The 14,406-nt window shown below is 46.3% G+C and overlaps 1 protein-coding gene across 2 annotated transcripts; it reads left to right on the top strand.

The window, feature by feature from the left end:
• Window positions 1-306: 306 nt before the first annotated feature.
• On the top strand, window positions 307-9,263 carry LOC123061452 (carbon catabolite repressor protein 4 homolog 6). 2 transcript variants are annotated; one of them, XM_044484574.1, is made up of 15 exons: window positions 307-553; window positions 633-1,137; window positions 1,804-1,967; window positions 2,394-2,459; window positions 2,646-2,698; window positions 2,852-2,933; window positions 3,056-3,105; window positions 3,294-3,384; window positions 3,798-3,890; window positions 4,005-4,037; window positions 4,125-4,210; window positions 4,320-5,550; window positions 5,802-5,887; window positions 5,985-6,069; window positions 8,682-9,263. In XM_044484574.1, the coding sequence occupies exons 1-15, from the start codon at window positions 494-496 to the stop codon at window positions 8,733-8,735; spliced, it is 2,739 nt and encodes a 912-aa protein (XP_044340509.1). In that variant the 5' UTR covers window positions 307-493; the 3' UTR covers window positions 8,736-9,263. The 2 variants fall into 2 exon arrangements, with proteins under 2 accessions (XP_044340509.1, XP_044340510.1); XM_044484575.1 differs by lacking the exon at window positions 4,005-4,037.
• Window positions 9,264-14,406: the final 5,143 nt, after the last annotated feature.

Below are 14,406 nucleotides of genomic sequence, written 5' to 3'. Positions count from 1 at the left end.
CCATCGACACGGAAGCGATGGGCGCCGAGGCCGGAGCGGCCGCGGGCGAGGGCTAGGGTGGCGGGGCTAGGGGAGCGCGACCGAAAATTAGCGATGGACTGGCAAAAACACTGATGACTTTATTTTTTTTATTACGTGAAGAGGATTAATGACTTTATACTTAGGTAGGTACAGATTGGGGGCAATCGGCAATATATGTTCTTTCATGGAAGCTTATCCGAACAATACTGCTGCAGATGCAAGGCATTTTCCTGCGAACCATCCGATCGAAAATCAAGGGCCTGATATGAAGGTAGTGTAAGGAAGACGGGAAAGCCTAGTACGCCGACGCCCTTCTCAAGGCGCTCGCCTCGGCGTTGCGTCCGCAGCGACACCGCCTCCGTTCCCTTCGTCGCCGCGCCAGCAGTCAACACCGCCGCCCCCGGTGACTCGTCGAATGCGGCCGTTCCCAGGTCGCCGCCCGCCGTTGCCGCCACCGCCGTGACCAAAAGGGATGCGCGTCGTCCCCTCAGCTTTTCTCCGTCGCGCCGCCTCGATGTCCTCTCACTACAACGTACGTGCCCCTTTGGGCTTCCTCCTCCCTATCAATCCCTGACATCTAAACCCCCCTTTACCCTTCTGCCCTTTTGCAGCGCCGAGGATCCTCGCGACCTCACCGCGGATACTCCTCCCGCCCCCCGCCGCCTTCCGCCTACGCCGACGCCGAGCTCGTCAGCGGCGATTCTTACCTCAGTACTGAGCCCGCTGCCAACGATTCCGTCCGCCGCGGCGGGGGTCCTCGCGCGCCTCCACCGCAGTACAGGCACGGGCCGCAGTTCCAGCCGCCGCCGTACGTATATGGCTACGGCCAACCTCAACCGCAGCCGCAGCCGCAGCTGCAGGTTCAGCCTTACGGGTTTGTGCCGTACAACTACAACCATCCGCCGCAGACGCCGTTCCCAGGCTCTCAGTACGGCTATGGGACTCCGAATCAGTACGGTCACTGGCATCCACAGCCATACAGAGTTGTGCCACCGAATGGAGGGTTCCTGCCACAGAATGCTGGGTTCCGACCTGCGGCGCCACAGCTGCATCCAAGTCTGGCACAGTACAAACGAGAGTGGCGATCTGTGCAGAAGCTGCCACCTCGCCATGCTGGTAGCATCTCAATGCTTAACATTTATTTGTTTGCAGCAATGTGTTGCAAAACCATCATAGGAGCATTACTCTCAAGTCCAAGCATTATACTCGTTTTACTTATTATAGTAATTATTCCTAGCTCTATCTCATAACTGAAAGCTTTCTTAACAATGATTGCAACCGTGTCATTTATAGCTAGTATTATTCTCATGATGAAGAACTTGGAATTTGATTTCCAAATCTAGATAGATGCCTTTGGAGAATTTGATTTCCAAATCTAGATAGATGCCTTTGGAGCAGTAATGCTAGATGTACAGGTTTTTTCGGGGGATTTACAGGCTGCTTAGCAATGATTGGCGGGGGATTGATTAAGGGGCGCGGGCCCACTGGTGAAAATCAGGGGGGGGGGGGGATTAGAAGAGCGCACGATCCCCAGCCCGTACAACCCTGTAGAAAAACTCCGTACATTTAGCTTTATTTCCTTTGGAGTCGTGAACTGTGAAGCGACAGTTCTAATTGATGTGCTAAGGGACATTAAATGTGTCGGTATATCTGTGATATGCTTGCGGAGAGTTTTGCTTGTGTTATTTTCCAAACTTAGTATGTGTGCGAGATCCTCATTATTCTTGTAAAAGAATACAGTTCTTGCTCTTGTATTTTGAGTATGGACTTTTGATTCTGCAGAGAGGTTTAAGGTTCTGTCATACAATATACTGGCGGACTATCTGGCCCAGGAGCACCAAGATCTTTATAGGGACATACCATCATTCATCATGGACTGGAACTGGCGTAAGAATAGGATAGGTTTAGAGATCAGCTGGTGGCGTCCAGATATTATATGTTTTCAGGTAATTCTTAAGAAAAGCTGTTGTACTGCACCAATCTCAGCAGGTTGTGCTGATGTTGGCAAACTCAAGTCATGGCAAGGATAAAAATATGCCAATTTCCTAACTCCAATTGATGAATATATGTTATGAGCACTTTTCTTTCTTGTCCATGGAAGTCAGTCTTAAGTAAGTACGCCCTCCGTTCACAAATGTAAGATGTTCTAACTTTTTTCAGAATCAGATGTATATGGACACGTTTTAGTGTGTTTGTTCACTTATTTCAGTCCGTATGTAGTCCATAATGAAATATCCAAAACATCTTATATTTGTGAATGGAGGGAGTACAATATATGATCTGATGGGGGGTCTCTATTCATTCAATGTCAGCATTTCATTCCTTGCTTGAACTTTTGTTTCTTTTTGTAACCATCTTCTTTGTACTTGTAGGAGGTAGACAAATTTACAGACCTTGAGCAAGAAATGTCAGCCCGAGGATATAGCGGCATATGGAAGGTAATGTTCTAAGTTCATTTACACTCTGCTATATTGTAGGCATTTTCATTTACAGTGTTCACGGAAGTGACTGAAATATGTGTAGCATTTGCGGAATTGAATCTTTTTTTTGTCATTGAGGGAATAGGAACAAACTTTTTTTGAGTTCATGACTGTGATTTACACATTTGCTGAATGGTGACACAGATGCGGACTGGAAATGCTGTTGATGGATGTGCCATATTTTGGAGGACAGCAAGGTAATCAATTCAAGTTTTTCTTGTTTGTCTTTGTGTGGTGGAAAATTTGATCTACGGTTGTTATCCAAAATTCGGGGTGACCATATTAAATTTTCTTCAATTCATTTCATAGGGACATTCTTATGGTTATCTAAGATTTTTACCACTCACCAGGTTCCGGTTGTGTTATAAAGAAGACATTGAGTTCAATAAGCTTGGGCTTCGGGATAATGTTGCACAGCTTTGTGTTTTAGAAGTGAGTTTGGGATTATGGGCAATTAGATGAACACTTGAGCCTTTTCTTTTGGGTGCTACTGCTATGCTTACAGTCTTGCATGCCATCCAAATCTGCTAACCATTTTTTGCTGTAATGTACAGTCGGTGTTTCGAAGAAATGTGCAAACTGGGTCTACTCACTTATCTACTAGGTAATTGTGATTTGCAATACCCAGCATACTTATAATTGCTATTGTGCTATCTTCTGTTTCTCAGGTGTTTGTGTTTGGGATTTGTGGTTAGTTACTGTATCATATTTATATATTGTTTAAGACAGAAGAAATGAAGCACATATTTGTATGACTTACCCATGCTTATGCTTGTTCTTTTTGTCTCAAAGCCCTATCCATCCGCAACAAGCCAAACAAGTTGTTATATGTAACATTCATGTTCTTTATAATCCGAAGAGAGGGGACATAAAAGTTGGCCAGGTATATTGTTTTTCCCTCTGATACTTGTGTCTTAATTTCATGTATTTGCTGATACAATGCTCGTTTGCTCCTGACTTGGCTGCTTGACACATGCATTTCTGTTTTGTAATTGAATCAAGGTTTTGTTTGCGTATTTGTCTAACTTTAGTTTAGCATATGTTTAACATGGTAAGAACATTACATTGTGTTAGACATTATTTAGTAAAAAACATCGATGTAACTTTGTTGAGTTCTGCTATGATATTTGATCATGTGATACTTTCTTGGCATCTTTTAAAGATTTGTCCATTGTGCCTTTCCCTTCTCTCTGCTGGTTTGCTGTATGAAGCATCATCTAGTGTTTCTTTTGCTCTTGACTATCTACCACTAGCATCCTTATGCACTTAATTTCATGCTGACTTTATTTCCTACAGATAAGGACACTCCTTGACCAAGCTTATGCTACATCTAAGAGGTGGAATGATGCTCCAGTAATACTCTGTGGGGACTTCAACGCTACACCGAAGGTAATATTCTAGTACTTAACTATGTATATTTGCATTCAAGAGTCCATTCTACTTCGCTATTTCTTATGCTGTTATACTCATTTTTAATACTAATAAGGTCTGTATGTTGCCCAGAGCCCGCTGTACAATTTTATATTAGAGCAAAAGGTAGAACAAATTGTCATTTTCTGCAGTTAACTAAGCATTAATGTTATATCATGGAGCTGAAACTTATGAAGCTTCACAATCATGCAGTTAAATTTGTTTGGGCTTGCAAGAAATGCTATATCAGGGCAGCAAACTAGTTCACATGGGCTTTATACTGGTTCTAACACATCTCGGTAAATCTTCTACTTGATGGAAGTGCACTTATTGAGTACTTATGTTGGACGCCACAATGTATCTGCAAAATCCTAACCTATCTTCACTTCAATGGTTGCTTTGTATCAGTTATACATTCCGTCCACCTTTATACACGACCAATGGTAGAGAGGGAAGAATAATTACTCGAGATGTCCATAAGCATCAAAGTGAAGCAAAAAGTTTGGTCAGAGATTCTTGCCTTGCTGGAAGAGAACCTGTTTTGACCGCTACTGCTTCAACATCTTGCTTTAACTCTGAATCGAGTAAATATTTTGGCAACAATATATCTTCTTCTGGCCCTAGTAATCTTGACGAGCAAGGATTATCAAGCTGTTTCGCAGGACTTGCAAAGGATGCCTGTAATTCTGATGGTGAAGCCCATGCAAAGGCAACTGAACGTGAAGAAGGTGCGGCTGTTGACAGCTCCTCTGAAGAATGTTCTGGAGGAATCAAAGCTGAATCAAAAGAACCTGATGTTGGTGGTGTCCAATGTTCACAAACTGATGTATGTGATGAGGCCTTCCAGTCAGATTCAAGTGAAGCAATTGATAGCAGACACCTACTTTCATCTGAATTATCTGGGCGTATAGATTCTGTCCGAGAATTAAGAGGTGTTAGCAGTAAGGATTCAAATTCCCAGGGAGCCTTGTCTGGGAGTGTGATTTGTGAAGATGTCACAGGTGGTTTTGAAGGAAATAGTGTTCAATCAGATATGTCTTTGAATATATCAAAAGAAAACCCTGGTGAAAAGGAAAAGTGCAATGAATCTATGTCTGGCCATAACAATTGTACAACTCCCGGGTCAGAATCATCCCATTTCAGTGATTCTCTAAAGTCTGCTGATGCACGGGGTAAAATGGGTAATATGAGAGTAGAAGAAGAAATTAATACAGGATCTCCAGTAAAATTAACACATCAAATAAATAGTACTACTTCAGATTCCTGTGGCAATGAGTGTACTCCTGAAGTAATCAACAACCATTTAGACTTGTATTCCTGTCCAGAAGAGTTTGGAAATCATGCTTGTTCTGTTGAGGATGATGTCGCAGCTAATGAAAATTTGTGCTCCAACGTGATATCTGACCCTACCTCCTTCAAAGAGTTCTCTGGTGATAATGAATGCTTACATGTGGATAATGATCAGCTGCCAAAAATTTCAAATGGTTCACAACATGCTCACAAGGTGGTTCCTTATGGAGGGTACTATAATGATCCATACAGGTGGACAGTAGATGAAATAAAGGCTGCTACTGGGAAGGAAGAATGTACTTATGTGGAACATAATTTGAAAGTAAGGAGTGTCTACACAGATGTGGAGGTAACTGATGCCTTCTTAATTTACTTGGCTGCATTTTCACCATTCATCTGTAACTGAAAACACCAGGACATTCACTATTATCTGTTTCTGAGTTATCGAACATTTGGGCAAGTTGTGCTTACAGTTCTTTAACTCTAAAAGCAGAAAGCAATGTACAGTTTTGTTTTAGTGAATAATGTTGTACAAGTACTAGTATATTTCAGGCTTTTGTGAGAACATAGTTGGTGCTTACTGATAACTTCATCAATCAGGATTTTAACGGGACAAAAGATGCCAATAAGGAGCCCTTGGTAACCAGTTACAACAGCAAATTTATGGGGACAGTGGACTACATATGGTAAGCAAGCTTTATTGAAACTCTTAAGCTATTCAAGTGCACCAGTATTTGACAATTTAATTTGCTGCCATTGACAACCTTGTAATATACAATGAAGGGCTTCTGAAGATCTTCAGACTGTTAGCGTGCTAGATACATTTCCGGAAGTGATTTTGAAGGAAACTAATGGATTCCCCACAAAGGTACTACCTTATGAATATTTTTCTTATATTCCATACGTCTGCAATATGCGTTGTTTAAACTTTCCACAATATCCAATGTGTGACTGACTATGGTTTCTTATCCTAATATGCTAGTAGCAAAAAGATGACTTACTATGAAAATATTTCGTAATAAAAATCAAGTGCCATTGTTTTCATAGAGCTAGTGTTCTTACCATACAGGCATACACTATACCAACAACAACAACAACAACAACAACAAAGCCTTTAGTCCCAAACAAGTTGGGGTAGGCTAGAGGTGAAACCCATAAGATCTCGCGACCAACTCATGGCTCTCGCACCTGGATAGCAAGCTTCCACGCAACCCTGTCCATAGCTAGTTCTTTGGTGGTACTCCAATCCTTCAGGTCTCTCTTAACGGGCTCCTCCCACGTCAAATTTGGTCTACCCCGACCTCTCTTGACATTCTCTGCACGCTTTAGCCGTCCGCTATGCACTGGAGCTTCTGGAGGCCTGCGCTGAATATGCCCAAACCATCTCAGACGATGTTGGACAAACTTCTCTTCAATTGGTGCTATCCCAACTCTATCTCCTATATCATCATTCCAGACTCGATCCTTCCTCGTGTGGCCACACATCCATCTCAACATACGCATCTCCGCCACACCTAACCGTTGAACATGTCACCTTTTCACCTTTTAGTCGGCCAACACTCAGCGCCATACAACATTGCGGGTCGAACCGCCGTCCTGTAGAACTTGCCTTGTTACTTTTGTGGCACTGTCTTGTCACAGAGAATGCCAGAAGCTTGGCGCCACTTCATCCATCCGGCTTTGAATCGATGGTTCACATCTTCATCAATACCCCCATCCTCCTGCAGCATTGACCCCAAATATCGAAAGGTGTCCTTCTGAGGTACCACCTGCCCATCAAGGCTAACCTCCTCCTCCTCACACCTACTCCCTCCTTCCATATATATAGGGCCTAATGCGTTTTTCGAGGCTAACTTTGACCAAGTATTAGAGCAATTATATATGACATGCAAGTTACACAAAGCATACCGTCAAATTCGTACGTGAAATGAGCTTCCAATGATATAATTTTCACATTATATATCTCATGTATTATTAATCTTATCAATAGTCAAAGACGGTCTTGAAAAACACATTAGGCCCTATATAGATGGAAGGAGGGAGTAGTAGTATTGAAACCGCACATCATGTACTCGGTTTTAGTTCTACTAAGCCTAAACCCTTTCGACTCCAAGGTTTGTCTCCATAACCCTAACTTCCTATTTACCCCCGTCCAACTATCGTCAAATAGCACCACATCACCCGCAAAGAGCATACACCATGGGATATCTCCTTGTATATCCCTTGTGACCTCATCCATCACCAAGGCAAAAAGATAAGGGCTCAAAGCTGACCTGTGATGCAGTCCTATCTTAATCGGGAAGTCATCAGTGTCGACATCACTTGTTCGAACACTTGTCACAACATTATCGTACATGTCCTTGATGAGGGTAATGTCCTTTACTGGGACTTTGTGTTTCTCCAAGGCCCACCACATGACATTTCGTGGTATCTTATCATAGGCCTTCTCCAAGTCAATGAACACCATATGCAAGTCCTTTTGCTCCCTGTATCTTTCCATAAGTTGTCATACCAAGAAACTGGCTTCTATGGTCGATCTCCCAGGCATGAAACCAAACTGATTTTTGGTCACGCTTGTCATTCTTCTTAAGCGCTAACGACTCTTTCCCATAGCTTCATTGCATGGCTCATCAGCTTAATTCCATGGTAATTAGTACAACTCTGAACATCCCCTTTGTTCTTGAAGATTGGTACTAATATACTCCGTCTCCATTCTTCTGGCATCTTGTTTGCCCGAAAAATGAGGTTGAAAAGCTTGGTTAGCCATACTACCGCTATGTCCCCGAGGCCTTTCCACACCTCAATGGGGATACAGTCAGGGCCCGTCGCCTTGCCTCCTTTCATCCTTCTTAAAGCCTCCTTGACCTCAGACTCCTGGATTCGCCGCACGAAACGCATGGTAGTCTCATCAAAGGAGTCATCCAGTTCATTGGTAGAACTCACATTCTCCCCATTGAACAGCTTGTCGAAGTACTCCCGCCATCTATGCTTAATCCCCTCGTCCTTCACTAGGAGTTGGTCTGCTCCGTCCATGCATTTGACTTGGCCAATATCCCTCGTCTTCCTCTCTCGGATCTTGGCCATCTTATAGATGTCCCTTTCACCTTCCTTCGTGCCTAACCGTTGGTAGAGGTCCTCATACGCCCGACCCCTTGCTTCACTGACAGCTCGCTTTGCGGCCTTCTTCGCCATCTTGTACTTCTCTATGTTGTCTGCACTCCTATCCAGGTATAGGCGTCTGAAACAATCTTTCTTTTCTTTAATCGCCTTCTGGACATCATCATTCCACCACCGGGTATCCTTATCTTCGCCTCTCCTTCCCCTGGACAAAGATAAAAGTGTTAATTTTAAAATGAAGTTTCTAAAATGTTTAGAGACAGAAGCAGCATGTTTGTCTCTTCAGTTCATGGCTTCTTTACTGGTTAACTGCTGTATCCTCATGACATCTTACTAATTGTGTCTATTTCTGTTGGTTGACAGAAATGGGGAAGTGATCATATCGCCTTGGTCTGCGAACTGGCGTTTAAGGATTGATGTTCATGAGACTGTAAGAGAGGGATTTCAGTGCCATTGAAGGCACACGCATGACAAGACAACGGCTGCCTAGCACAAGCCTCAGGCGAAATAATCATACCCAGAACAATCGCTGAACATTTCTCCTTCAATCACATTTAGTGTGTGTGTGTGTGTATATATATATATATATATAGACACACACACACACACACATGGAAACCAAATTCCTGCTTTCTTAGGTCAATATAAGAGCTCGCTAGCATTTTGTTTTTTACGGCATGCTTCGTAATTGTACATGAGACATAGGTCAAGTTTCTCAGTGTGAGCCCAGCAATGGACAACTGCTGTTGGCTTGGATGGACAAACTGCAGGCACCATGGCTTAGCTTAAGATGATACTCTCTCTGTAACATAATATAAGAAGTTTTTGACACTGTCATGGTGTCAAAAAACGTCTTATATTATGTTATGGAGGGAGTAAGTTACAATGTGATTGGACTAAAAAGAAACCATGCTATGAAAATCTGGAACAGTTGGTAGCTTTGAATTCTTCGACATAAGAAGCAGGTTTGGTGCATACTAAGACTCCTGACCGACACTGCATTATGAATTATAGTTCTACTATGCTTGCAGCCGTAATCTTGTCATATGGGGGCGTTGAATTCTTTGAAATAAGCAGGTGTATTTAATATCAGTCTCCTGACTGATGCTACATACACCCTCTATTCACTAATGTACTGTCAGAACGTCCTACATTAGAAATAGGCCTATATGGAACCTGATTTGGCGGGCTGGAGTGCCGCAAAAAAATGAAAATTCTTGCAGGGAAGGCGGTCATTGGGGCACTGGCTACCCAAGTGCATGCAGTATAGGCACTTACGTACTAGTGCTACTTTGTGGATTAGAATAGGACAGCTCTTTCCATGCACTAGTTGCGTGTACAGAGGCAATGGCGTTGTGGAATGGCATGTGTTCTAGGTGGCCTTTGCCGGGAACGAGTACTTGCTGGACAATGGAAAAGAGTGGCTAGTGGCTTCTGAACGTACTTGCAAATTGTTCGGACAAAGTGCAGGATATGATAATTATGTTGGTCTGGCGAGTGCGGCAAGTTCGTACAGATGTAACACATGGTAAAGAAGCTGCTCTGGTGGAGGTCTTAGTAGAGTTTTTGGACAGTTATTTCAAATCAATTCAGCAGGCAAATAAGTATAGTACAGAAGAGACTGAAAGAAAAAATGGGGAAGGAGTGGTTGACGGTACCAACTAAAAAACCCCAAGCGTGGTACAAACCGTGGCCGCCGCCGATGCCGGGCAAGGTAGCTTTATCAGTGGATGGCTTCTTTTTGGCCGAAGACGGGTCAGCAGGGTCAGGCACGGGTCAGCAGGGTCAGGCATGATACTAAGGAATTGGGAATTGAGACGGGAGTGTTATTTTCTCGGCACACCGTCACTTATGTCATTGCAACGATGCTCTTGAGGCGAAGCTACATGCGATAATGGAGGGGATGGCATTGTCTGTCGAGCATACTACTCTTCCGGTGGTTGTTCAATCAGATTCGACGACGACATTGTCTATTCTAACTTCTAATGAGTTGGACCGGTCGGCATATGGGCATCTCATCTTAGAGATTAAGGATCTGATGTAGGAAGGGAGTTTATTCCTATGAAAATTTTTAGGGACCAAAATAGAGTAGCAGATCATCTGGCAAATCATGGTAGAACTGATCATCGTACGGCTTGTTGGCTTCGCAGAGGTCATCCATGTACAACTAAACTTTTGTCGGCGGATTGTAACTCTACATTTTTGAAATAAAACTCCCATTTCACTCGGAAAAAAGAACATCTTACATTAGTGAACAAGGTACTCGCTCGGGTCCGGAGGGAGTAGTATTATTTATGGGGGACCTTCCGGTCGGATTGGAAGGTCACAACGCACACTTGCTTCATTCAAGAATACGTTGTATAATTGCAAAAGAAGCTTGTCAATGTGAATATTCTTTTTTTTAAAAGATTCGGGTTGTCGGGCTTCATTGATTTAGAAGAAAGAAATGAGAAACATGGTGATCAAGCGATAGTGGGGTGTTACATAGAAAACGGAAAAAGAAAAGCAAAAGGATGCTCGGCGCGAATACTTATTCTTGTTTGCATGCTTTACCTGGATTTGCTGATCCTCGTTGCCCAAGAATTAAAATTGCTTCAGTGGATTTTGTGGGAGCAGAAAGTAGTGCCTGAGGTTAAAGACGGGGGTGGGGTGGTTAGAGCATCTCCAACCGTTGCCCCCCCCCCCCTAGGCGGCTCAAAAAATCGCCACCTAGAGGCGAACCTGCGATAAAATCGGCCTGGGGTGATCGGGTTCCCAGCCGACTCCCTGAGGGTCGGCTTTAGGTGCCTGTTTTAATTTTTTTAAACATTTATTTGACTAAAATTCGGTGAACGGGACAAATATTCCGCGAAACAATACATAACTTCGGCGAACTGAAATAGTTTTTTTACATAGATAAAATACTTAAGAAAATAAACGCGACTACAGGGCGAATAACACGCTGAGAGAGGCAAAGTCGCCGCCGCCGTTGTCCTCGTCGTCCTTCTTCACGCGGTCACCCCTGCTGAACCCCTGCCCGGGGTCGCACTGGCGGACCGGTGGCGGTGCGTCGTCGTCGCTGTCGTTGTCGAGGACAACGACGCCTCCCTCGTCGCGGTCACAGTGCCGAGCGGCGAACTTCTCTAGGGCGAGGCGCTGGCGCTCTAGCTCCGTCCGTGCTCAGTCTTCGCGCGCCCACTTCAAGGCCGCCACGTCGTCCAACCCGGGCTTCGTCTTCACGCCGATGAGCCCTGGCTCCGTCTTCACGGCGGAGAGCCCCGACTCCGTCTACGGCTTAACGAAGCGGGGAGGAGCCGAGAAGGAGGCGCGCCCACCCTCATTGATGATGACGCCGGCGCTGCGGGTGCGCCGGCTGAGCGGCGTCTCCGCGGACTCGGCCTTGACGCTATAGAGCGCCGGCGAGCCGGAGGAGTGGGAGGAGGAGTGAGAGGAGGAGGAACAGGAGCCGGTCTTCCTCGGCATCCATTGGCCGCCGCTCCCGCGCGCGGCCAGGGCGGCATGGTACGTCATCGGCGGGTCGTTGCTGCCCTCGAGGTGTTGGAGGACGGCGTGGAGAGTGCGACCGGGGCGCCCCACCACAGGCGGCGGCCCTCGCCGTTCTTCGTCCCTCATACCACCGGCGCCCCATTGGTGAAGGCCAGCCGCACCGCCTGCCGGCGCTGGAAGTACGCCGCCCATGCCTCGTGGTTGCCGGCAGCGTACTGCGGGAGGGCCCGCTGCTCCTCCCTCGGCGACGCCCGCACGTGGTCGACCTCGTCGGTGAAGTAGTCGGGGCGCGTGGTGATGTCTGGCAAAGGGGGAATGGGGACGCCACCGATGCTGAGCTTCCACCACCCCGGCGCACGCATGTCAAGAGGCGCCGAGACGTTGGTCTCAAACAACAGGTAGGCTTCCCACTCGTGCAACGAGCAGTGGCCGAAGCCATTGGCCGCCGCCCCATCGCCGGGGAACCTCTCGCCCATCGTCGCGGCTGGGCACGGGGAGAGAGGGGAGGAACTTCGGCGGCGGCGACACACGGGGAGAGAGAGAGAGAGCTCAGCGGCTGTGGGCGGGGTGCGGCCAGAGGCGAGGGGAGGCGCTGCTTATATAGCATCCGGGGGTGTGGGCGCCGTGTGCACGCGTGGCAGGAGGTGGTGCGTCGCCGTGCCGCCCGTGAGGAATCAAAGGCTGACCGGGGGCAGCCTTGGCATTGATTCCCCGCGGGAAACCGAGGTGAGGACGACGAGGCACGGGGTCGCTGACTCGGCGGGCCCGCCGTTCTTTCACGCCACAACCGATTGCCCTGGTGCCCCCGGGCACCCCCCAGTGCGCCGGGTCCAGCCTGGGTCCGCCGACGCCAGTTCCGGCCCAAACCGGCGAAAACAGGCTCTTGGAGGCGCGATTGGGCCGATTTTGAAAAATCTCCCGAGGGGCCTGTTGGGGGCGCGGATGAAGATGCTCTTAGCAGCAGCGTCTCGATTAGGCTTTGCCAGGACAATGTTGGAGATGGGTACGCCGTGGTTGGACTTGGCGTCGCTGGTGAGGCATGGCAGTAAGTTAATGGCACAGGTTCTAGGGCTCATTCGGTTTGGAGGAAATCAAAACGTAGGAATTAGGAGTAGTATAGAAATTTGATAGGATGTCACTTGCCATCCTAAGAAATTGACTTGCCTTGTTCCTACGCGCAAAATGAGCTTTGAATGGATATGTAGTTTCCTCCAAAAACACAGAAAATGAGTAGTATTCCTACAAAAAAAATTGTACGTATTTGCTACAAATCGAATGCATATATAAGAAAATTTTCGTCAGAATTCTTGTTTCAATGTTTTTCCTATGAAAATCCTCTAAACCGAATGAGGCCCTAGTTGGATTGGATGGAGCCGGAAACAGGGAGGGCTTGCTGCCATTGGCCGTGGCATAGCCGGCGGAGGTGTGGCACAGTAGGTTGATAGTGCAGATTCTGGTCGGATTGGACAAAGCCGGATATGAGGTGGGCTTTGGCCATGGTGTCACTAGCGGAGGCATGGACGCGTGCCACTAGGTTGATGGTGCAGGTTCTGGTCGGATTAGACGGGGATGGCTCCCAAGGCCTCACTGGAGGAGAGGCAAGGGGCAGGTGTCGGGGTGCGGCTAGAATATATCTCGTCGGTCGTTGTGGGAAGAGAAGAAAACAGATGGAGGTAGAAGATAAAAGCCCTCGGGAGTCAATCGAGCGGCTCAAAAATTTGATTGATTTAAAAAAAACAAGCAAATGATGTGTATTGGTCCCTTTCTTCACGCTCTTGGTCATGTCATGTTATGCCTAATCGTTTTGTCTATTGCTCTTGTCTCCTGCCCTAGTGTCATCATCCCGCCCCTAGATCCTACGTCCAACTAAGTACGGAGATATCATCCAACCCATTGGTGGAGACAGAGACAAAGGTTAGGGAGTCCAAAGGGGTAATGTGAATATGTATGATGCAACAATATGCCAATTGGAGGGAGGGACAAGGGTAGTGGTATGAATACAAGATGCAACAATATTGACATGAGCTTCAAAAAAAGAAAATGTGACCGGGTTCCATAGACATCACCATGTCTAAGCTCACCGCCACCCAAGAAGGCCGAGGAAGCACCAATTGGACCAATGCCAAGGGCTCATGAAAATGACAGACTCCCCACTTGGTAATGGCTCAAGATGGTGTGCTAACTAATTCTTGAACCTTGTTTGTGCTTAGGGTTGAAGGTGAGGACTGTGAAGAAGCAAGGAATAATCGTGAAGATGAAAATTCAGATCGAGAAGGCATGGAGCAAGGATAATAAGTGTCTTTGCTGTGTTGTGGGACTGTCTGGGCCAAAGCCCCGAACCGTCCTGCATTGAAGTTGTCACCTGGAAGAAATCTAGCTAGAACTGTCTAGGAGTGACCATGCGCACCTTTGGGTCCAGGCGCATGTGTAGTTTTCTAGTCCCTAGTTGTTGTTGTTTTGCGTTGAGCCTATATATAGCTGTACCTCTGCTCATGTCTAGGGTTAGAGCTAAGAATAGACAATTGGATAGTAGAGGCTAGCTCCTTCCTTTTCCCCATGTAGGATACAAGGCCTCCCCTTTTGGAGATGTATCCAAGGCCTC

This window comes from Triticum aestivum, chromosome 3A (assembly GCF_018294505.1).
Source record: "Triticum aestivum cultivar Chinese Spring chromosome 3A, IWGSC CS RefSeq v2.1, whole genome shotgun sequence".
NCBI lineage: Eukaryota > Viridiplantae > Streptophyta > Magnoliopsida > Poales > Poaceae > Triticum > Triticum aestivum.
This window is presented reverse-complemented; position numbering and strand designations above follow the sequence as displayed.